The following is a 23,968-nucleotide window of genomic DNA, read 5'->3' as shown; positions in this document are numbered from 1 at the left end:
CTTTAAAAAACTGGAATTTTGGTGTGATGAATTAGTTACCCTGATTCCAGCCTGGAATGAAGCTCTTTATTTAGGACCATATTTTAAATAGATTTCAAGTTGGAGTGGGGCATACATTAGTAGAGAAATCCTGCATGATCTTTGCACTGGGAGCAAGCACATGAGTCCCTGTCATTTCCTGAGAGGAAGCGAAAAGAGCTGATTGTTAAACCAGGGTTGGGATAACCCTAGCACCTGGGCTCTGGTGTTCCCATGGCCTTGAGAGAGAAATGATGTAGCTTATGTTTTGTGGCTCTATGCTAATTTTTCAGGGAGAAATCAGCAGAAACTGGGAGCTGATGATGACTACAACGTGGATGAGAATGAGGCAGAATCTGAAACAGACAAGCAGGCAGCCCTTGCAGGGAATGACAAAAACAGAAATGGTAATTAACAGTGGTGGGGGGGTCACCTTTCGTGTCTGATTTGCGGTCCTTCACTTTTGGTATGACTGTATACTGAATCCCAACAATAATGTTGTAAGTAACCCCTAATTAGAAGACTGTTTTCTCCAGAAGCCTTGGAGTGTAGGGGCAGTGGAGAGAGGTGACAGTTTCAGGAGGCCACAATGAAGACCTTTCAGGAAGTCTGCATACATGAACATGAGTAGCAGCCCCTCGGGTCAGTGCATATACGCTTCAGTGAAGTTTAGGAATTTCCCTTCAGAATGGTAGGTCACTGCATGATCATTTCACAGCACCAGTCGAAATGCTGTGATGTGTACACAGGCAAGTTTTTATAGTAGCAGTCCGTATTACTTTGTGTTGCTGTTATTTTGAACTTTTGAAGAGTCTAGGCCTGTGGTATGGTCAGTTTCTGGATTTGTCTCCTTGTGATTGGATTCTGGTTGAATTTTTTTTAAATAGCTGCAGTTGTGTTCTTCTAGCTTCACACCAGGAGGCACGGGATGGCAGGCTGATCGTTGGTTAAGGTGGTACCCACGAGGTCTCTCTGCTGCAAAGGTCCATTTTCCCTGTGTAACTAACATGTCATCGAGAGGGGGATGCTGTGCAATGGTGTGACTTTGCTGTCCATTGAAAACCATTGTCTAGATGGTCATTCCACACATTGATCAGCTGTCATTCTTTAAGGACTCCCTCACCCCCAGTGTGTATACATTTGCACACACAGGCACACATAACTCTCTCTCCCTTGTTTTAGTTTCACTGTAGACTCAAGGTTTCCTTTCTTAAAGTTCGTTTTTCCATCAAACTCTTGGTGTTTCTTTCTCAGTTTTTAAGAGTTCTTTATATGCTGGGGAGGTTGGCCTTTATCTGTGATGTTGGTTGCCCATACTACCTAGCAATTTATCTTGATTTGGGTTATGGTTTTTTGCCATGTGAAAGTTTCAAAAATTTTTGTCTTTTCTTGCCTACAGATATGGAGTCAGTTTTCTCATTTAGAGTTGAATTCACCCAATTTTTGTTGTTGTTCAGTATAATTTCAGATTTTTCTTTTGGTTTTATGAAGTAAATCAGATTCAGAAAAGCACACAAAACAAACGAGTTGTTAGAAGTTAAACATTTTGTAACTGCACCCTGCCTTCCTAATTCAAGAAACAGAACTTGGCTTCAGGAATTTCCTTCTTTGTTGCCCTTCCTGTCCTATCCTAGCACCTTCCCTCCCTGTACTGAAATACCTGTCCTCACCTTTCCATTTGGCATTTTCTTGAATTTCTTTATGGTTTATCACCCAAGTGGGCATCCTTGGATGTCATAGTTTAGTCTTTCCCATTTTCTTATATTTGATATGTGTTTAAGTCTCAATTTACAAGTCTTCTCTCCCTTCCTTCCTTCCATCCATTCATCCAGCCAGCCATTGCTGTTTGACCACAGTCTGGAGAGTGCTGATTGTGTATTTCATGGTTCTGTTCATGGTTTGGTTTAGTGTGTTCTTCTTTCCTCCCTATTTCATGCAGATCACCAGATGATATCTGGAGGTGGTATATTAATTCAGCCATTCCTATTTCATTTGTTAATTGAAATATTTTGTAAACAGACAAGTCATAGTATTGTTCATATAGCATAGGCAGGATAAATGCTTCTTTCTCTTTACCAGTTTTCACAACTTTGACCTTTTGAAGGAGACCATTTGAAAATATAAACTTTTAAACCTTTTTGATGGGTTTCATTCAGTTGCATTTATAATCTTTTCTGAAGTTCACATCGTGCCACCTTCTTTGGCCAGTGAGGTTTTCCCCACTTCTCTCTGAACCATTGGTTCCTTTGTCCCTTGTCCTGCTTAGCCACTGCTTCACTGCACACAGTGCCTTTTCTCTGTGAGGGACTTTACCTGAGAAGAACCCAAAGAGGAGTCTCTGCCAAGTGTGTTTCATGGACCTCCACCAGCTCCTTCGTCTTCCATGGGCACTCCGTGGTCACCTGCTGTAGGAGTAGCAGAGACTGCCCCTTCCAGCTGCAGCTCTCCCACTGGCCCAGGTGCTTTCTGCTGTGACCTGTTGGTTGTTAGGGTTTCTGTTGTTCTCGGGTCCATCAGAGGCTCCATTGTTTCCCTCTGTTTTCTTTCCAGGCACTGCGAGTGTATGGTTTGCTGTCCATGGATTATTTTTGACTGCTTGTATTTTGGGGTCTGCAGGACTCCTGCTCAGCTAGTTTTGCTGTAAATGGTCTCTAGTTTTCAGTTTTTAAATTTAGTAGTTGCTTTATGTAAGGACTCTGAGAGATTCAAAAACTATGCCACTGTTTCTGCCATCTTTCCAGAATCCTCTCCTTTCATAATTTACACCTCGATTCATTTGACTCTCTTTAAATGTTTTCAAGTGTATAGGCATGAGATACGGGTCGTTTTTTTTCCAAAGGTGTTTGCAGTTGGCCCAACACCATCTCAAATCACCATCTCATAGTCAGTGCTTTGAGGTGCTACCATCATCAAACACTGGATTTTCATATGTACTTGGTTCTGATTTTTGGATTTTCTATTTCTGTTCTATTGGTTTCTCTCTTGATTCACAGTGTACCACATTGTTCTAAGTATTGGAGCTTTTTTTTTTTTAAATCTAGCCAGTCTGTTTTCTCTGGAAAGTTCAAGCCAACATCCTCTGAATAATGCTGCTTTCCTTTTTGGCTCCTCCTTGAATTCAGATTAGAAGTGTATTAGATCTTTTCAATCTATTCGTGTCTCATGTCCTCTTTTTCATATTTTTCATTTCTGCTTCTCTGATCTGTGTTGAGAATAATTTCCTCAGGAATACCTTCCAATTCAAAATCTTTTCTTTCATCTATGCCTTCTTTGCTCTGTTCTTTTTTAATTTCTAAACTTTTTACTTGGCCATTCTTTATGGGTCCTTATTCCTTGCTCATGTTTTCAAACATCTTTTCTCTGTCAACATTATTTCATATGCCTTGTCTTCCAGTTGTAGTATCTGAAAACCTTTATATGGGCATCCCTTTCTTCACTCCCCACCTTGAGGGGAGCCCTCGTGTTTAGGGCCTTTTGAAGCTGTGAGGGGAGCTTGGAGTCTTCAGGCTTCAGCAAAAGTCCTCAGGACAAAAGCTGGCATTGACGCTTATTACCTTCATTTGCTAAAATTTCCACTTCATTTTTTATCTTCCTGTTAGTGTTGTTCATAGGCAATGCATTTTAATGTTTTGTTTTTTTTTTTCACTTTTCATTTGAAATAACTTAAAACTAGTAAGAATTTCCACAGACCTTCAACCAGGTAACCCAAGTGTTAACATCTTAGGTAACCATAGTACAGTTATTAAAATGAAGACATTTAATATTCACATAATGCTATTATGTATAGACATTATTCAGACTTCTTGAATTGTCCAACTAATAACCCCTTTCTGATTCAAGATCTAATCCAGGATCATACACTGCATTTATCATCATATCTCTGTAGTGTCTTGTAACCTGGAACCCTCTGTCTTTATCACTTACAGCACTGATAAATTTTTTTAAGTGTTTTGGCCGATTGTTTGGAAGAAAGTTCAGTTTGATTTAGCAGTGCATCCTTAAAAAATCTTTTTTATTTTATCCAGCATGTCACTTACTACAATTGACAAAGTTGCTTGGGGTTTCTAAAATAAAGTCTTAAGTTCATTTTTAAATTATTCTCATAGACTCTTTAGCTAATTATTTTTAATGCAAAAGATGAACGTGTTAGGAGTCAGAATTTTAAGCAAATACAAGTCAGATGTGTGACTTTGCAATGAAGCCTTGGGATCTTTCATCCTTTACACCCAGGAGTTCGTCTAAGGATTTGACCTTGTACCTCCTAAGGCTTCTAAACAAATTGAGGTTAGTGAAGCAGAGAAATGGTTCTGTCAGCTCTTTTAAGAAAGAATTTTAAGTTGAAGAAATGTCATTTTAAAATTATGTCATCAAGATGGTTTCAGACCCTGCTTTTCTCCAGGGAAATTAGAAGAAAAAGGCGTTAGTTCCAACTTTATTAGAGAACTTAAGACAGTCATTTAATAAAATCATTAAGATGTGCAGTAGTTGTAAATGAGGATCTTGGGTTTAGGTTATATTTGTGATGTGTCTTTTTACATCCTTTGGATGTCGTAGGATAAAGAGGGTGGAAGCCACATATTGACATAAATTCTGTAAAGGAAGAGCTTTGGAGTCACAAAAGCTAACCTAAGTTGCAAATGGCTTTTAGGAGGCAGTGTGCTTCCTGCTGGAGGTGCAGTAACAGATTCATGCAGCGCATGAGGGTCATGATCATGTCAAAAATTGTATGAGTACATTTCATACTATCCATTTTGTAGAACATCATTTCACTATTTCACAGTTCATGGTACCTTGTTGGCTGTGCATATGGACTCTTTTGCTATCTTGTCCTTGATTATCATGTTACCCTGGGAGACAGTCCTATCTATAGACACTGAAGTCAAATGGAACCTGCCGGGGCTGGTGTCTCAAAATTCTTAATATCAGAACATTTTGTTTTCTTTCTCTCCTTTTTAGTTCTTAACGCTGAAAATCAGAAAGGAGACACAATAAATTTACTTGATCAACGTGAAAAGAGGAATCACACACTCTGAATCAAACTGGAATCACAGTCTTTTGTGTCAGAATCGAACAGAGTTCACTACAGTAGTCACGAGGGATTGAATACTGTGAAATGTACTAAGTAAAATATCTAAAGATGATTATTGTGGAGTTTTAGTTTGTATTTACAATGTAGGAAAATGAGATTGTCTTTGAGACAGTGTTTTAGAGGTATTTTTGAAGTGTTTATACTGAGATGTCAAAATTATTGAAATTTGTTGGCTAATAGGTATTTCATAAGAAGATCAACACCAGAAATAGAACACAGGTTCTCCTTCAAGTACGGCAACAGCAGGATTCATATTGTGAAGTGTAACCTTTGATGTGAAGGGGACTCCCATACTCGCAGAGCTCCTTGTCTTCAGTTCCCTCTGGAGTCATTCTCTTCGCCACGTGCTGTGCTGAGACAGGAACCAGCCCTGCAGTCGGCACTGAGTGATTTTTGGTTTATTCTTCCGTGCTCACTTCTGGTTCTGACAATCAGTGGCCTAGAGCACTGACTGTTAACATAAACATCAACGGTGTTAAACAAGTCTAAACACAGAGGTGTTTTGTGTGAGGATTTTTTCAAAGACTGCTACTTGTACAATAACCCTTGTCATTAATGTACAAAATGCTTTTAAGTGACTTGTAATTTGAATACCTGTGATCTATACTTGCCTTGCTTAGTATGTGTGGGCAAAGCATTATGAAGAAAAGCCACGTGTGGATTAGACTTCTGACACAACAGGAGCCAAAGCAGGGCTGACCCTGGGCACATGTGGCAGAGAGGGCAGTACAGCACTGTGGATGGGTGTGCTGCGGACACACTGCCTACTTCACTGCTAGAAGAAGAGAAGAGAAATTTGATGATGGAGATAGATACACAGCATATAGATTTGTAAAGTTGAGAAAGTAAAAAAAATGCAGTAATTGTCTTTTTCAGTTTACACATGTACCTTGTGGTATAGGACCATATCACAAACTGATTTAAAAACCAAAAGTTAATTTGAAAATGACTAATAATTTGCTTAATAGTGACATCAGGTTTGAGTTGGTTCTTAACATTGCGAATAAACAGGCTCTTGTCAGACTTGTGAATGACTGGCAGACTCACATTAGTGACCTTTAGAAAGGCTCCCTGCAGGGTTAAGTGGGTGGTGATGCTTATTAAATCAGCATTCTGAGTCATAGGGCTTGACGTGCAGGGGCTTCAGGTCATGTGACATAGCTCCCTGGTTAACAGAGAGGAGACTGGGGGCCAGAGGACTTCTGAAACTTCTCCAGGCCCAGCCAGAATGCCTGCCTTGCAGCCAGCTGCCACTGAGGGGCGGGGCCTGGTCTGCATTCAGGTTATGATTTCCAGCTTGAATGCTGTGTGGTATTTTCCTACCTAATAATTAAGATTTTAACTTTCCACCCAGAAAAGGCAACTGAAGGGTGTGAAAGTCGCTTTGTTCTAAGACACTCATCTAGGTCCTTGTCCAGCCTCCCTCTGTGTCTAAGTCTTAATCAGTCTTAGGGTTGATGTCTTGCATATTAGCCTTTATTCACCTCATGTTTAATCAGTGTGCCTAGAGTTGCTGAGAAATGAAACTGTTCAGGTTTTAAAACTGCTTTCAGTTTTCCCTTCATCTGTTGTTGAAACCCTAAGGAATCAGCTTGTAAACTGTGGATTAAGGATGGTCGTTTGTCTTATTAATTAAACCTTTCTGTGGAATGAGATGCCGATATAAATAAAAAATAATCATGATTTAATCTCCCTGTACAGAGGCACCCGACAGCTGTTTGTTCGGGAGGTGTGTACTTTAGGTGTACCTTCAAGCAGTCATGCTTTATTGCTGTTGGCTTCCCTTGGGATCAACTATTCCAAGGAACAATCTAGAGATGCCATAGCTATTTACTTAAAAAATAAAACCTGTGTAATAAGCATCAAATAGATTATCAAACAACGTGGTCTTTTGGGTTCATCTAAAATCAGCAGCTAGTCTAATTTTTAATAAACTGTTTGATTCACACCCTCCTCTACATTCTCAAATGGTGTGCAGACAAGGAGTGATGATTAATTTGATCTTTTTTCCTGCAGATGAAGATTGCCATAGCACCTTTGGATTAGATTTCATGAATAATCTAATCATTTCACCTAGCATACCTTTGTGTGATGGAATCTGAAACAACATTCCCTGTTTAAGTCAGTGTGGTGTCATTAAATAACTAGGTTGATAACGGGCATAATTGTTTTACTTGGTTATAGGTGGTTATCTATTCATAACAGAACCTGGAATGGTGGAAGAGAATTGTAATTTCAGAGTCTTTTAAGGTCCAGGGGGAAACTGGCCTATTCTCATTGTGTATTTTAGCCTAAAAGATTATAGGGTAATCTTTATTAATGATTAATAACAATAATCATTAATAGAAATGGTAATCTTTACTAATGATTATAGATTAAGGATAGTTTATAGGACACTCAGCCAACTTCTAACACTTGCCTTTGAAATGAATTTGAAAATCTATATAATTTAAGTTTCCATTAACTCTGAGTTATAAACTAATTTTTTTTTCACATTGTCATCTTAGATTTTGAAAATATTAGTATTAGAAGGTTGGGGAAATGGCTTATCTTGTGTATTTAAATGTTTGTGTTCTATTTCAGCTCAGAGGGCAACACTTTCTTAAGGGACTAAGCCACTGTTCTTAACAGCTGATTTGTAAGGTTCTGGTAATGTGCACACTGCAGGATTACTCAAAAGTAGGTCTCGTCCCATGCACTGTGCTTGATGAACTTGCCTGTGAAACTCATCTCTGGGAAGGAGACATGACTTGAAACATTCTCATCTGTAAACTATATATAAACTTAATGACTTTTTTTTATAAACCAAGACCTTGAGACAAATACCTGTTGTTGTTTTTTTAAACCCTTACTCCTTAGAATAAAATTAAATGTTCTAAAGTAGAATAAAAATCCTGAGTTGAGTGACACAGGCTTACATTTCATATCCCTACAGAGAGTCTAATATTGCGAGGGGTGCTTGGTAAATTTGACTAAAGTTCAAATAAAGACTGAGTGATCAGAGATATGGCCCTACCTAACCTAATTTTTCATATAACTGAAGTTTTGCCTTTTAGAACCTTCATAAACAGCTTTAGCTGAACAAATGCATTTTTAGAATGAATGTTACAATAGACGTGTAAGAATGAGGATGAAAACTCAGTCTTTAAGAAGTAAGCCAGAGTCTTCGTGGAGCAGCTCCTGATATTAGAGCTTGCTTTTTACTAATTTGGTTCTCTTAAAGTTGTAGTAAAATGACAGCGGAACTTCCAGTACGATGTAACATGTCTGCCTTTATCCAGAACTCAAACCTTCACCTGAATGTCTTAACTCACACCAAAAAAGCAGCCACATTATTATTTCACATCTGAATATCATTTAAAAGAGTAGTTCTGTGACCTTAACAACCAGTCCACAGCTGCCAGTTTTTTCCCTGTGAAGGACAATTATGCTATAACATCCTTGCTCTGGTTTTTTGAGATGGGTTCATTCAAAAGTTATTCTGGAAGTCAATGGATGACAAATCTCTGATCAAAACAAAGCACCACACTTTCCTTTAAGCTTAGCTTAAAGGTTTGGCCTAAAACGTTTGAATTCTACACAGATGGTTGCAGATACTGCATCTTTACCTTATCAGTAGTTTAGAAATTCAGAGTTTTGCATAACAACTTTATGTGGTCCTCCAAAAGCTGATACATTCTTTTTAAATGGAAAGAATAGAAGGCATTGTTAGAAGAGGACTACAGAAAAAATTCTATAGTTGAAGTGAATGCAACCAATTTCTTCAGCTGATGCAAACCGTTTAGGGGCAAGGCTACCAGACTCCAACTTACCACCTCCAGGTTCCTACTTCAAAACTCCCCTGGCATTCTTAGTGTCCTGTGTTCTCACCATTAAGTGTCTCAAATGGAGCCTTCCTATTGCCCTGGAGGCCTTGATTTTAACCTTCATTCAGTTTTCCAACTAATTGCCTCCAGGATGTCTTTTATATTTTAAAAGATCCACATCCCATTAACTGAGTGAGCAGGTTCTGCAAAGATGAAGGCGTTTTTTCCCAAGTTTATACTATAGCTGGGAAGATTTAAAAAATTAACTACAACTGAAACTAAAAAGTTGGTTTAAAGCTCAACATTCGGAAAACTAAGATCATGGCATCCGGTCCCATCATTTCATGGCAAATAGATGGGGAAACAATGGAAACAGTGACAGACTTTATTTTGGGGGTCTCCAAAATCACTGCAGATGGTGACTGCAGCCATGAAATTTAAAAGACACTTGCTCCGTGGAAGAAAAGCTATGACCAACCTAGACAGCATGTTAAAGAGCAGACACATTACTTTGTCAGCAAAGGTCCATCTAGTCAGGGCTATGGTTTTTCCAGTAGACAGGTATGGATGTGAGAGTTGGACTATAAAGAAAGCTGAGTGCCAAAGAATTGATGCTTTTGAACTGTGGTGTTTGAGAAGACTCTTGCGAGTCCCGTGGCCTGCAAGGAGATCCAACCAGTCCATCCTAAAGGAGATCAGTCCTGGGTGTTCACTGGAAGGACTGATGTTGAAGCTGAAACTCCAATACTTTGGCCACCTGATGGGAAGAGCTGACTCACTGGAAAAGACCCTGATGCTGGGAAACATTGAGGGCAGAAGGGGATGACAATGGAAAAGATGGTTAGATGGCATCACCAACTCAATGGGCATGGGTTTGGGTAAACTCTGGGAGTTGGTGATGGACAGGGAGGCCTGGCATGCTGCAGTTCTGCGGTTCATGGGGTTACAAAGAGTTGGACACGACTGAGCGACTGAACTGAAAATGCTAAGCACTTTTAAATGGTTTGGCTTAAACCAGGAGATATAGGAGCATTCTCTGAAGATGTAACGTTTCAGAAACTTGAAGGATAAAAAGAAGCTGTCCAACAGAAGAGGTTGGCTGGTCAGAGGAAAAGCAACATAATATGCAGCTTGAGGAGCCCAGGGGAGAGGGCAGAAATGAAGTGGCCAAATCAGGTGTCGCTTAGTGAAGACTATTAACCAGAGAATGGTTAATCTTTTATGATCATACCAACTCCTCCAAGAACAGGGTAGGGTAAGGATGAGTGTGGAGAAGTCAGTTCTAAAGAATGATTTCATTATTTCACACCCCACTCACTAACACTTCAATGTACTGATTCTGCCCTACCTCTTCAAGAAGGTTCTTACTATTGTCGCCAGCAACCTGTCAGATCCAGTGGGCCCATTCTGGTCCTTATCTTAGGCCTATTAGCTGTATGTGGCCCTGCACTGCCTATTTTCTGGCTAAATCTCCTTTTAATGCCAGAGAAAAACTCTCCTAAACTTTTCTGAACGGGTGGCTTTTTTCACCAGTAATTAATGTGATTTCTTAGAAGGCCAGAGTCTTATGAAACCAGTGACATAGAAACTTGGTCAGAGGGTGGCATGGCATGATTTTACGGCGCTCACTTTTGTTTCATCTCCTACCTGCTCCTTTCTCCCACCTCTGCCCTGGCCCACTCTTAGAACTTGGTTATCCTGACTCTTCTTGGGACCAATCTCAGGCTCTTCTACATGTTCCCTGAGCAACTGCAACCCCCAGCTGCTGCTGCTGCTAAGTCGCTTCAGTCGTGTCCGACTCTGTGTGACCCCACAGACAGCAGCCTACCAGGCTCCTCCGTCCATGGGATTTTCCAGGCAACAGTACTGGAGTGGGGTGCCATTGCCTTCTCTGGCAACCCCCAGTGCAGGCCTCAATTTACAATTCATCTCTGCAGCCACTTATTCTTCAGTTCATGTCTACCCAAGAATGCTCCTTTCAGCTCCACACCACTTGCCACTTTCACTAGGATGTTTTTCAAAGACATCTCAACAAAGCATTTTCTGGTGGCCCCACAGTTAGGATTCCATGTTTCCATTGCCAGCGGCCTGAGTTTAATCCCGCATCAGGGAACTATGACCTTGCAAGCTGCACAGTCTGAAAGAAAAAATGACATCTTAACATCTAAATCTTTATCCCTGAACCTTGTCTCCTATTTTGTCTATATAAGCAAATAGCACCACATCCATCTAGTTGTCAAAGCCATAAAACCTATGAATCATCACCCTTGATTCCCACAAACTCACCCAAGTCCTGTACCTCTTCTTTTGATTCCATTCGTCTCTGTTCCCTCCGCCACTACCTTAAAGCCAACCATCATTTCTTCTCACCTAACAAGCTTCCCTGCTTACAGCCTTTTGAACCAGTAATCGTGGGCAGGCAGATCTGATTTGATCCTGCTGTTTACCTGATTCAAACCTTCCAGCAGTATCCACCAAGATCAGTCCACAGTCTCCCCTTACTTCCAGGTCCTCTCTCCAGTCCCTTGTCCTGCTCTATACTTCAGTCAACTGCCACCTTCTCACCTCAGGCTTGTGCCCATCTGTGTCCCCATCAAGGGACTCAGCTAGTGCCTCATCGTTAACCTTTGGGACCTGGATGAGATGGTGACTGTCTCCATAAATCATGTGAGGTGGGTCTCCTACACCAGCACACTGCATTTTCCCCAGGGCATGATAAAGACTTGTTGGTTTTTCTGCATTCTTACAGTTGTTAGATCCTTGAGGGGAGAGGGAGTCTTATTTCCCCCATCTGTTTTTCTGCACCTTGCAAGGTAGATTTCTAAAAAGTTCCAAAATGGCAACTTTCAGCTTTTCTGATTAGAAACCTGCAGCTGAAACTTAGGAACACTCTTTGCTCTTAGGGAGAGCCACTCCTGAAAAAACAGCCTCAGGTGCTCTATAATTAGGCAGAACCCTTGCTCAATAACTTTCATGTACATTTTCAGCTGACCTAATATAGACATCAGTTTAAAAATGCCAGCGTGCCCTCTTAATCCATGATTCCTGTTGGCACTGATCCGCATTCTTATAGCTCACCTCAGGCTCTTGGCTGTCTGCCAAATCTTGCTGCCTCATTTAACTTCTTTGCGTTTTGAATTCTTCTGTTGCCTCTTTTCTACCATTTTTGTTTAAAATGATCAGAAATTACCAGCCAGAAACAGTTTTCCTTCTCAGAAAACTAACCAAATAGAAGGTAACAGATACATTCTTTCTTTTTCTCTGCTCGTTTCTTTTGTACATATTTTTTTTTTTTTTAAGACTTCTGGATTCTCAGATTTCAGGATGTCTCCTGGCTGTCCCTGGATAACACGTTTATTACCACTCTTGGTAGAGAGCCTGTCTGCTTCAGGAGCTGAGAAGAGAGGAGTCACGAATGTTCTTTCTCTACAGTCGGCTCTACTATAGTAGGCAAGATTTATACTGGTTAGTTGCTTTAAGATATTTCCAGAAATAAAGTTTCAATAAGACATCTGCAAGAAAGGTGTCAAATAAGAATTAAGATACTTGAAACTCAGAACCCTTTCAACCATAAAGCAAATATAAAACTGTTGCTGGTTTTAAGCCAAGCCAAAGGCTCAGTATAACTTCTTCTGCTAACAATACTGTCTTGTTAATAGCAGGACCAAAGGAAAGGCCCCCAGAGATCACGGCAATATGGCACAGACAGCAGAGTAGATGGGGGAGGAACTGGCAGCAAAGGAAGAAGGCTGGGGCCATTGGCACTGGGCACTTGTAGGTACAGCTGAATTTAAGTCAATTTTCAGAGCCAGAGGATGCTGGAAAGGCCCAATTTGAAAATGTTTCATGGGTTAAACTAAGTAAGTGGTAATAAAAAGCAGTACGTCATGTTTAAACCTAATCATATTAATATCACTAGCAAACATGATGTGTAATCTTTTAAAAGTGCCAACAGTTAAAGGATTAAAAAATTCTGACAGGTATATATAATTTAAGATACTGTGACACACAAAATCACAATCCCTGTGTGACTTAGTATCCCTATATAGCTAGGAGGTCCCCCCAAACCTCCCTTAAGTATGTGTTTACTAAAATCCCTTGATTTGAACCTTCTTTTAATTTGTTTGAACTGCTCAAATACTAAGAGTAAACACCTTCAATTCTTAACATGTATCAACAAAGTGCTATTGTTTTTCATCTCCAATAGTGCATTTTTTGTCAAATTTATTAACCTTTACAAACACTATTTTCACTCATTCATAAAAAATGATTTATGATTAAATCTGTAATAAAACCATATAACATTCACCAATGCATTTGATAAGACTAGTTTCATCATGGAACATAATAAACCACTTTAAAACAGCAGTTTTCATTCACATCATATAAGGCTGTCAAATTAAAAGTATTCCTTATAATGGGCTGTTATCCAAGAAATCCATTTCACTTCATGTTATGTGGTAAGACTGACAGATCCTCTAAGAACAGAATCTGAACGCAGACTCCACCCTTTTGGTCACCGTTTCAGTCTTTCTCTCAAACAAGTTTCACAACCGGAAAATATTTGTGAGCAGAGAAATCAAATTCAGGAGGAACCTGTGAAAACAAAGTTAATCAATGTTTCTTATACATATTCAGACAGTAAACAAAATAAAGACTTGTAATTTTAGACTCTTGTGTGTTTAGAAACAAGGAAAAGAAAATGATTTAAGCTTATCTCTGCATCTGTGAAGGTCATTAGAAAACATGCTGACCAATGGTTTTCTATTTTTAGAGAATACTTAATGAAAACAGACTTAAATTACAGGAAAAGGTCATGGGTCAGCCATTTCTTTTAGTCCCAGGGTGGCTGCTACTTCTGAGCAATGAAATGAATCACTGGTAAAGTAGAGGCAGTAAGAAAGAGGGATAACAGAAAAGCAATGGGAGCAAACAAATAGAGGTATGTATGATATAATGGACAGATGCCACCAGACATGGCTCAGTGGTTGGCCTCTTACTTCTGCACCAAATGTTGATACATACAACACCAATGAAACACCAACCAAGGGAGGCTTACAGAATCTTCCATCTCCTGAGCCATTAAAGTATTTATTTACTGAAGCATTCACTTTTCTAAAGGTGGATGACTTTTTAAATAACTCCCATAAATTGGGTTTTACACATTTTCTTTTGTCAAGTCATTCAGTAATTTATGTGGAAGGGCAGAGCAAACACTTTAGAGATTTTAAGTCAACAAAATCTGTAAGTTTCAAGGCAAAATGGCAAGCTCCAATTTATTTTCTGCCACTGAATCTCTTTTAGAATCATCTTTATGGGCATTTTGACTTTTTTGTAATATTCAACTAAAAAAAATGAAGTTTATAATAATTGAATAACAATATATTTTACCTTGGATTCCTTTTTGTGTCCTCCTGCCAATAACTTCATAACCACAAAGTTGGGTTTGGCAACCTTTAAAATTCTATTGACCTAAATAATGAACAACATTAAGCTATCAAAACATAAAATTCATATTCAAAATATATTGATCTATAGATACCAATAGGAATGTGGCACAAAATAAATGTATTTTATTAAAATGAAAGCAATTTCAAAATATGAGTACTACCATGTATCTTTTAGTAACAAAGAACTCTAGCTTACCATCATGAAAACTTGAAAGAATTACTGTATCTTGTTTTCATTAAAACAAAAAAGCATTATGTTGTGAAGTCCTGCAAAGACAGTACAACATGTTTGGGACACAGACTCTATAGAGTTAAGCTGTCAGGTTTCAAAGTCCAGTTTTGCCACTTATACTAGCTTTGAAACCTCTGTAAGTTTTCTAACGTCTCTGTCCTCAGTTTCATCATCTGTAAAAACGGGGATATAATTTACCTATCCTGCAAAAATTTGTGAGGATGTGAGGACTGAGTTAACACATATTATGAACTGAAACTCACGCCCAGCAGGCTAGTAAGTGTCCTTTAACTGGTATTTCTGACAACCATTTGTCCAAAACGTTTCACCTGAAAATATGAATAACAATGGAATGGAATACTCACTTCTCTTTAAGAGGGAGTAATGGGCAACTTGAAGAAAAAAAAAATTCCCATTGCCTTCTTCTTACTGATCTCACTTGACACATCACCTCAAGTTCAGGAACTGCTGCCCCTCAGCTCCATATCCCATATCCACTCACCTACATGACTACTCCATTTGGGCATCCAAAAGCCATGTCCAAAACTGAGCTCCTGACCTTCCCAGCCCTGCCTCCCCACGTGTTCCAGCCTCAGTCTTCCCCTTACAACTCAATCCAACCAGATGGTGCTCAGGCCAAAAACCTCAAAACCACCCTTGACTCTTATTTTTCTCTAACTCCACCTCCAATCCATCAGTCAATCCCACTGGCTAGACCTTAAAATTTATAGAGAATGCAATCACTTCTGATCCACTGGCACTACCATCTTTCATCTGGATCATAGCCATGGGCTCTAACTGGCTCCCTGGCTTCCATCCTTGGTTTCACCAGTCTATTTTACCAACACAGTGGCCAGCATGGTGATCCTTTAGAACAAAAATCAGATCTGGTCACATTAAAACTCTCCAACAGCTCAACCCTGTGTTCACCTCACTCCAGCACACAGCCCTGGGCTGTTCTTCAAATACTCCAGGCACACTCCTGCCTCTGTACCTTTACACATGTGGATCCCTCTGCCTAGAAGGCTCCATTCCCGGGTGGTCATATGACTTGCTTCTCTACCTTCTTCCAAGATCTGCTTAGAGGCCAACTTATTTAAAAATGTCTAATCCCTTCCACTTCCATACCTCCTGGAGCATTCACTATCTCTATTCTCAGAAGAAAAATCTCTTTTAAGGTTTTTCTTCATAGTACTTCTGATCTTCTAATAGACCATTTATTTACTGCCTGCCCACCCTGCCCCTAGAAGGGTCCAGATTTCTGTTTGTTTTTCCCCTGCTGTTGGAATATACCAGAGTACTTAGGACATAGCACACACTCCACAGTATCTGTATATTCATCACTTCCCACCATGTACACAGGTATCTGTAAGGTAAATCCCAAGAAGCAGAATTTCGGGGCCTAGGCACCTGTGATTTTTGACAGATTGCTAAAATACCTTTCATGAAGGCTGTATCAAGATATACTCCCCAAAATGGTTGGTGTGTTACAGGTAACTCTCATTTACAGAATAAAAACATTTCAATAAAATTAGGTTATATAGTAAATTAACGAAACTCGTAAGAGGCTGAAACAATATTTTGTATTTTGCAAGTTCTAAGCTCTGTAGAATGATACTCAAAATAGTCTTCAAAACAATAGGCTTTAAGTGGTCAAATAGAATAAGGTTGTTTTTACTTCCTGTGATAACTGACCAGATCATTTTTTAGATTTAAGATTTATATAATTATATTTTAATACAGTAAACTATAGATTAAAAATTTTTTAATTTAATATTAACATTACTGAGCTGGAGATCAATCTGGGTCTTATTTCTATTCTTCCAGCTTTATGGTTCTAAGTCTTAATTTCTCTTTACACTGATTTCTAAATTTACACAAAGGAGATATTTGTATCACTTCTTTCATCATATAATTTTAAGTCTGACAAGGTTAGGTTAGCAAAGTGATTGAAATCCTTAGCAGAAACATGACAGTCTTCATTTATTAATACTATAAGGTTCATTTTATAATTAAACTGTTACCCAGTAGTAAGTGATATACTTCCTGACAAACTTCCTGTAGAATAACTGTGACTACAGTCTTACCTCATGGTCTGGGTTTGGGATATTTTCCAGTATCATTTTTGCCTGCTGAAAGTGCTTACTAGCTGCCACATACAGTTCTGGAGACTGAGGAGGAGGGCTATATTTATTGAGGTCAGACATTTCCTAAAAAAGAAGAAATACTATTATTTAAAATACATTTAATGTGAAAAAAACTCGAAAATACCTTTTTAAATCAAAGAATTCTACATTGATTATCCATTCACATATGGACACTAAAGCAAACACTCTGCATGTCCTGGTTTTTTCCTATTCAATTTTCAACCTTTATATACCACACTTCATATTATTCTCATATTTAAATAACTGTTAATGTGATGAGTATACCCAACAAAGTCAAATAATATTCATATTATTTAAAACTGCTATTTCATCCCTTTATCTCACTGGTGCAATAATAGTTTCACTTGACTATTTTAGCAAAATGGCTAGGTACAAATAGTACATCTCCAAGAAGATCTAAGACTAAATATTTTGCAATTATTCAAAGGAGCAGGTTCACCTTGAACTGCAGATAGTGCACTGGTGGTGGTGTCATTACACTGTTGAATGGAGCAAATCTGTGCTCATATCGAACTTGTTCACTATCAAGCTCAAACTTGGGTTTTCGTACTTTGCCATCCATGTCAAAAGCTACCATGGTCTACAGTACAAAGAGAGAGAGAGAAAGATGATAACAGTATGAAAATGTGAACATCCTCATTAATAGAGAGCAAAAAATAAGAAACAGCTATTTATACACAGTTAATCAACACAAAGCTCAGAAATCAAAAACAGGAAGAGAAAAACTAGCTTTAATATTCATTTTGATATTCTGCACCATCTTTTATATGAAAAACATTCATGTTCCAGTGTCTAATATTTTAATTACCCCAGTGAAATTGTACCACATGCATATTCTTCTTCTTAAGGCTCTTGTAATAGCTTTGAAAACTTCCAAGTAAAAGTTCCTGAAGAAAAAGTAATATATCATTTCTATAAGAAAAGCACTGATCCTGTTTTCCAAACAGAATTAAATGTTCTATTTTATGTATTTTAGTATGTTTCCTCAAGTTACTATCTCCTGAAAATGTCTTCTTTGCTTAAATTAAGGCTTTCATTGTGGAGCTTGACCCTTTCCTAACATACTTCTAAAAAAATCTGGAACCCATCTCTTCCAAGAAACCTTTTCTGATCATCAATCAGAAGTAAACTCTTCCCCCTCTCTTAGTATCTATGCCATATATATGTCATCTGGTCTAACACTAACTAGGCACTTGAGACAAGGATCACATCAGATTAGACGTGGTATCTTGCAATGCACCTAGTACAAGACATCTGACATATGACAAATGTTCAGTATTTGTTAAACAAATTAATAAAACCACTAGACTTGGGTAAAAGGTCATTTTTAAGCAGTTAGCAAAAGTGAAGGTTAAATTAGAACCTAGAATCACAGGAGAGTTCATTTTAATTAAATAATAAAATAGCAATGAAGTAACTTACTTTAAACATTCCAGCACACATGTTCTGATATGCCTGGCTCATAGTGATCTCTCGGCTCAATGGGCGAACTATAATTAGAAAGAAAATTATCCAAATTCTTTCCCCTCCTCCTCTTGCATTACTGCAGAAGAAATCTAAATTAAAAAAAAAAATCTTCTATCTTGTTTACCAGATTAAAATATTAAAAAGTTTGTTCCCACAGGCTAAATTTTATGGCCCAAATCTACAAATAATAAAATAGAGCTAAGGTTAAACAGTAATTGTGTTCCCAAAACCATAAGATTTCAGTATAAATTAATTGTAATTTTTTCTCAAGTCACAATACAGAGACAATTTATTACAGGAAAGCCATGAGTATAGTCATTTAATGACCCACTCAAACTGTTGAATCTGAAGGGAACACAAAGCACTATTTTGCAATGACTGTAGTCTATCTGTACCAGCCCATGAGTGATTAATAGGGTAGTCCCCTGAAAACATTTCTTTCTTCTCATGGTCCTTGGGCAGTATATGATCACTTTTCTGTTTGACTGTAACAGCACCACTCCAGATTTCCTTCCTTCCTGAGCTGTCAGCCTTCTGTCAAAAGAGTATCAAAAGTCTCCTGCTGTCTTGTTCCTTATCTTATTCCATGTGGTTACTACGTCTTTTCCTAAGGTCCTTTGACAAATGAAACAGGAAAGAAGTAAAAGAAAAGCAAGGAAAGAAACCAAAAGGATTCTACCACTAATACTGTGACTCAGTTTCTACCCCAATATCTTCTGAAGAGAAGATGAGTGAGTGAAAGTTGCTCAGTTGTGTCTGACTCTTTGAGACCCCATTGATTGTAGCCTGCCAGGCTCCTCTGTCCATGGAATTCTCGGCCAGAATACTGAAATGGGTAGCCATTCCCTTCTCCAGGGGATCTTCCCAACCCAGGGATTGAACCCAGGTCTTCCGCACTGCAGGCGGATTCTTTACCAGCTGAGCCACCAGGGAAGAGAAGATGGGTGAGAATAAAAATATAATGACTAATTTATCCATTATCTGATGAAATTAAAGTGCATTCCAGTGTTATTTCTTAAGTTTAAAAATAATTCACATCACCTTTCTTCTTTTTTTTTGTTTTTTTACTACTACGGCCTTTCTGCTGCTCTTCCATTATCCTTTCCTCTGCCATCTGAGAGCCATCGGCACGACTTAATGTCGACATCAACCAGGCATAAAGAAATTCAGAGAGATACCTTAATGGAAAGAAAATGTTAGTTAATGATAGATGTCAAATGAGATATCCTGGTTAACACATGCACTAGTACTAATAAAGAGAGATTTTTTTTATAATGGTTTAAAAGTTTTTTGTTTTAAAACAAGATTATTAAAATAGATAATTGATAGATTAGATCTTAAAAAAATGACCATTACAAATAATTAACTTTCCCTATCCTGTTGCCACACAATATGGAAAATATACTCCAATGATAGGCGTTTTACAACTTTTCAAAAGATTTTTGGAGGGGGTACAAATCAAGGGTATAGGATTAACAGATACAAACTACTATACATAAAATACATAAGAAACAAGGACTTACTGTATAGCACAGGGAATAATACTCATTATCATATAATGACCTATAATTAAATATAATCTGCAAAAGTACTGAATCATTATGCTATACACTTGAAACTAACACAATACTGTAAATCAACTATACTTCAATTAAAAAAGACTTCTTAGTAATTACATATATCAGTAAATCAAATGAATGTCCAGCAAATTGTTTCTACTGTATCAATATAGGTCACATTTCACTGAAACCTATTAAGGAATTTCTTATTTTCTTATTAATTAATTACAAAAGGAAACAAATACAGAAGAAAAATTACATGCATTAGACAGAGTGATTCTAAAACATTAAAAACAGGCAAGCATATAATTTACTTGAGCTTATCCAATAAAGAAAGGTGTGATTATCTCACCAAGTAATAAATTCTTTTAAGTTTAAAATGGCAAATAATACTTTCTCTTAGGCCAGAAAAATAGTTCAAATCTAAGGATATAAATATATATTCCCTGAATAAAATTAAGGACCACTACTATATTAAATGATAAGAAATTTCATGATCAAGTTTGTATGACACATTCCGAAAATTTCTCAAACAGTTATAAGGCAGGTTATACTATTAAAACACGTTAAAAAAGAACATTTTAAAGCAAAGGAAAAGAACTCCCTGGCAGTCTGGTGGTTAGGACTTGGGTGCTTTTACTGTATGGCCCATGTTCAATCCCTGGTGAGGGAACTAAAATTCTGCAAGTCATATAGCACAGCCAGGAAAAAAAAAAAAAAAGCAAATCAAATGAAAAGATACACCTGGAATGACTTAGGCACTTTATTTTAATGCTAAACTGAGCACTATGCCTCCTGGCAGCTAAAGCAAACCAGGAAATCTGAGTAGAAAAAGTATATATAAAGTACAATTTTATCTGATTAGAAAAAGTATGTATTATGTGGAGAGAAAAGAATTCCTGGCAATAAATTTAAGAAAAGTACTTATTATAGAATCCTTGTAAAAAATAAAAATGAATTTTTCCTCCATCACACTATAAAATAAGGGTTTGTAACCTACCTTAACTCAAAGAGATGATTTCTATAGAGAACTAATGCTACTTTCTACCTTCTTACTACCTAACCCAAGGACAGATGAGTAAAGGGGAGAGCTGGCATAATTCAGGTCTTTTCTTTCATTTATCAGACATATCAACAAGCTTTTTACTAACTGCTTTATCAAAATTAATATACAATTGTATCTAAAGAGAGTCAAAGAGCTAATAATCTATACCAGTTCTCAACTGTGATCGCAGGACCTGCAGCAGTCTCACCAGCAAAGCAGTTATAAATGCAAAGACCTACTAAACCAGGAATGCCAGAACCGAGCCCAGCAAGTTGCTTTTCAAGTGATGATGATGCAGGCTAAATTTAAGAATTAATTTTTTTTAACTGATTTTTAGGGTCCACATGCTTTAGGGATCACATTCGGGAAGATCAACAACAATATATATTTTATAAAAATGCTGGAGCCCAATCTGTAATACTAAAAGTAAACAGCAGTTAAAACTAACATCAAAGTAGACCAGGATACTTACAAGCAGAAGTAAAATTTCTTTTGTTAGCAAGAAATGAATCTGCTCAAATATATAGGTAAATTTCTATTCAGGTATTTATCTGAATATAATTCATCTACCAATTCTTTGTGTCAAAGGGCATATAAAAATTATATTTTGAGCAATCAAGAGCACAAAAGCTTCCAATCAGCTGCCTCAAACAACAAAACTTGAGCACAATCCTCTACAAAATGCCTTGTTTGAACAGGAGTGTCCAGTATGCTGCTACTGCTACTGCTAAGTCACTTCAGTCGTGTCCGACTCTGTGTGACCCCATAGACGGATGCCCACCAGGCTCCCCTGTCCCTAGGATTCTCCAGGCAAGAACACTGGAGTGGGTTGCCATTTCCTTCTCCAATGTGTGAAAGTGAAAAGTGAAAATGAAGTCGCTCAGTCGTGTCCGACCCTTAGCGACCCCACGGACTGCAGCCTACCAGGCTCCTCCATCCATGGGATTTTCCAGGCAATAGTACTGGAGTGGCTTGCCATTGCCTTCTCCGTGTCCAGTATGAATTAATGAAAAAAAAAATCCTAAGCAGCTGTAACACCTGTTGGTAAGAGCTGTTACCTACATAAATGCTGGAGAATATACAAAATAATATTTTTCTCACATAACTATATTGATGCTCCAATTCATTTTCATAACCAAGAATTACCTGCTAAGAGCCTTAGCAACCATGACAACAAAACCATGTTAATGGTTATGTTGTTCAGCCGCTAAGTCATGTCTCACTCTGTGTGACCCTATGGACTACAGCACACTAGGCTTCCTTCCCTGTCCTTCACTATCTCCCACAGTTTGCTTAAACACCTGTCCATTGAGTCAGTGATGCTATCTAACCATGTCATCCTCCATCACCTCTTTTTCCTACTGCTCTCAATCTTTCCCAGCATCAGGGTCTTTTGGCATCGAGTGGCCAAAATATTGGAGCTTCAGTTTCAGTATCAATCCTTCCAATAAACATTCAGGGTTGATTTAAGATCGACTGGATTTATCTCCTTGCAGTCCAAGGGATTCTCAAGAGTCTTGCCCAGCATCAATTCACTTCTGGTCAGCATTCTTTATGGATATCCAACTCTGAGAATCATACATGACTACTGGAAAAACCATAGCTTTGACTATACGGACCTTTGTTGGCAAAGTGATGTCTCTGCTTTTTAATATGCTGTCTAGGTTTGTCGTAGCCTTCCTTCCAAGGAGAAAGCATCTTCAAATTTCATAGATGCAGTCACCATCCTCAGTGATTTTGGAGCCCAAGAAAATAAAATCTGTCCCTGTTTCCACATTTTCCCCTTCTATCTGCCATGAAGTAATAGGACCGGATGCCATGATCTTTAGTTTTTTGAATGTTGAGTTTTAAGGCAGCGTCTTCACTCTCCTCTTTCACCCTCATCAAGAGGCTCTTTAGTTCCCTCTTCACTTTTTGCCATTAGAGTGGTATCATCTGCATATCACCTCATGAGATATGCATTTCTCCTAGCAATCTTAATTCCAGCTTGTGATTCATCCAGCCTGGCATTTCACGTGATGCACTCTGCATATAAATTAAATTAGCAGGGTGACAATATACAGCCTTGACATTCTCCTTTTCCAATTTTGGACCAGTCTGTTGTTCCTTGTCTGGTTCTAACTGTTGCTTTTTGACTGCATACAGGGTTCTCAGGAGACAGGTAAGGTGGTCTGGTACTCCCACCTGTTTAAGAATTTTCCAGTTTGTTGTGATTTACACTGTCAAAGGCTTTAGTGTAATCAATGAAGCAGAGTAGTTGTTTTTCTGGAATTCCTTTGTTTTTTCCATCACCCAACGAATCTTGAAAATTTGGTCTTAGGTTCTGCTACTGTACATTTAAAAGTTCTCAGTTCAGGTACTGCTGAAGCCTGGCTTGAAGGATTTGAGCATCACCTTGAAAGCATGTGAAATGAGTGTAACTGTATGGTAGTTTGAACATTCTTTGGCATTGCCCTTCTTTGGGACTGGAAGGACAACTGAGCTTTTCTAGTCCTTTGTCCACTGCTAAGTTTTCCAAATTTGCTAACATTGAGTGAATCACTTGAACAGCAATATCTTTTAGGATTTTAAAAAGATCAGCTGGAATTTTATTACCTCCAGCAGGCAGTAATGATTCTAAGGCCCATGTGATTTCACAGTCCAGGATATCTGGCTCTAGGTGAGTGACCACACTATCATGATTATCTACGTCATTTTTTTGGTATAGCTCTTCCATGTATTCTTGCCACCTCTTCTAAGTATCTTCTGCTTCTGTTACTTACTGTGTCAGACCTTTACCGTGCCCGTCCTTGCATGAAACGTCCCCCTGATATCTCCAATTTTCTTGAAGAGTTCTCTAGTCTTTTCCACTCTATTGTTTTCCTTTATTTCTTTGCACTGATCACTTAGGAAGGCTTTCTTATCTCTCCGTCTGCTCTCTGGAAATTTGCATTCAGCTGGGTATATCTTTCTCTTTCGCCTTTCACTTTTCTTCCCTCAGCTATTTGTAAAGTCTCCTCAGGCAATCACTCTGCCTTCTACATTTCTTTTCCTTTGGGATGGTTCTGGTCACCACCTACTGTACAATGCTGTGAACCACAGTCCACAGTTCTTCAGGCAGTCTGTCGACCAGATCTAATTCCCTGAATCTATCT

General features: G+C 38.3%; 2 protein-coding genes across 5 annotated transcripts in view; one reads left to right on the top strand and one right to left on the bottom strand.

Moving 5' to 3' along the window:
* The window catches only part of GOLM1 (golgi membrane protein 1), a 63,125-nt gene extending 57,421 nt beyond the window's left edge, over positions 1-5,704 (top strand). For 3 of the 4 annotated variants that reach the window (XM_088838080.1, XM_088838081.1, XM_088838079.1), the window contains exons 9-10: positions 312-425; positions 4,975-5,704. In XM_088838080.1, the coding sequence (XP_088694206.1) occupies positions 312-425; positions 4,975-5,051 (191 nt within the window). In that variant the 3' untranslated portion in view covers positions 5,052-5,704. The remainder of the gene's footprint in view (positions 1-311; positions 426-4,974) is intronic. The other variant, XM_088838082.1, reaches the window with a different exon arrangement.
* Positions 5,705-13,120: 7,416 nt separating this feature from the next.
* Positions 13,121-23,968, bottom strand: part of NAA35 (N-alpha-acetyltransferase 35, NatC auxiliary subunit) — a 92,947-nt gene continuing 82,099 nt past the window's right edge. The window contains exons 18-23 of the mRNA XM_055427396.2: positions 19,272-19,408; positions 18,186-18,253; positions 17,203-17,343; positions 16,683-16,805; positions 14,305-14,385; positions 13,121-13,509 (exon numbers count right to left, since the gene is read on the bottom strand). Coding sequence (XP_055283371.1) covers positions 13,450-13,509; positions 14,305-14,385; positions 16,683-16,805; positions 17,203-17,343; positions 18,186-18,253; positions 19,272-19,408 — 610 coding nt within the window. The 3' untranslated portion in view covers positions 13,121-13,449. The remainder of the gene's footprint in view (positions 13,510-14,304; positions 14,386-16,682; positions 16,806-17,202; positions 17,344-18,185; positions 18,254-19,271; positions 19,409-23,968) is intronic.

Source organism: Moschus berezovskii, chromosome 7 (genome assembly GCF_049115385.1).
Source record: "Moschus berezovskii isolate FMDL1 chromosome 7, NW_MosBer_1.0, whole genome shotgun sequence".
Classification (NCBI taxonomy): Eukaryota; Metazoa; Chordata; class Mammalia; order Artiodactyla; family Moschidae; genus Moschus; species Moschus berezovskii.
The sequence above is the reverse complement of the archived record's forward strand: the minus strand, read 5'-3'. Positions and strand labels throughout refer to the sequence as shown.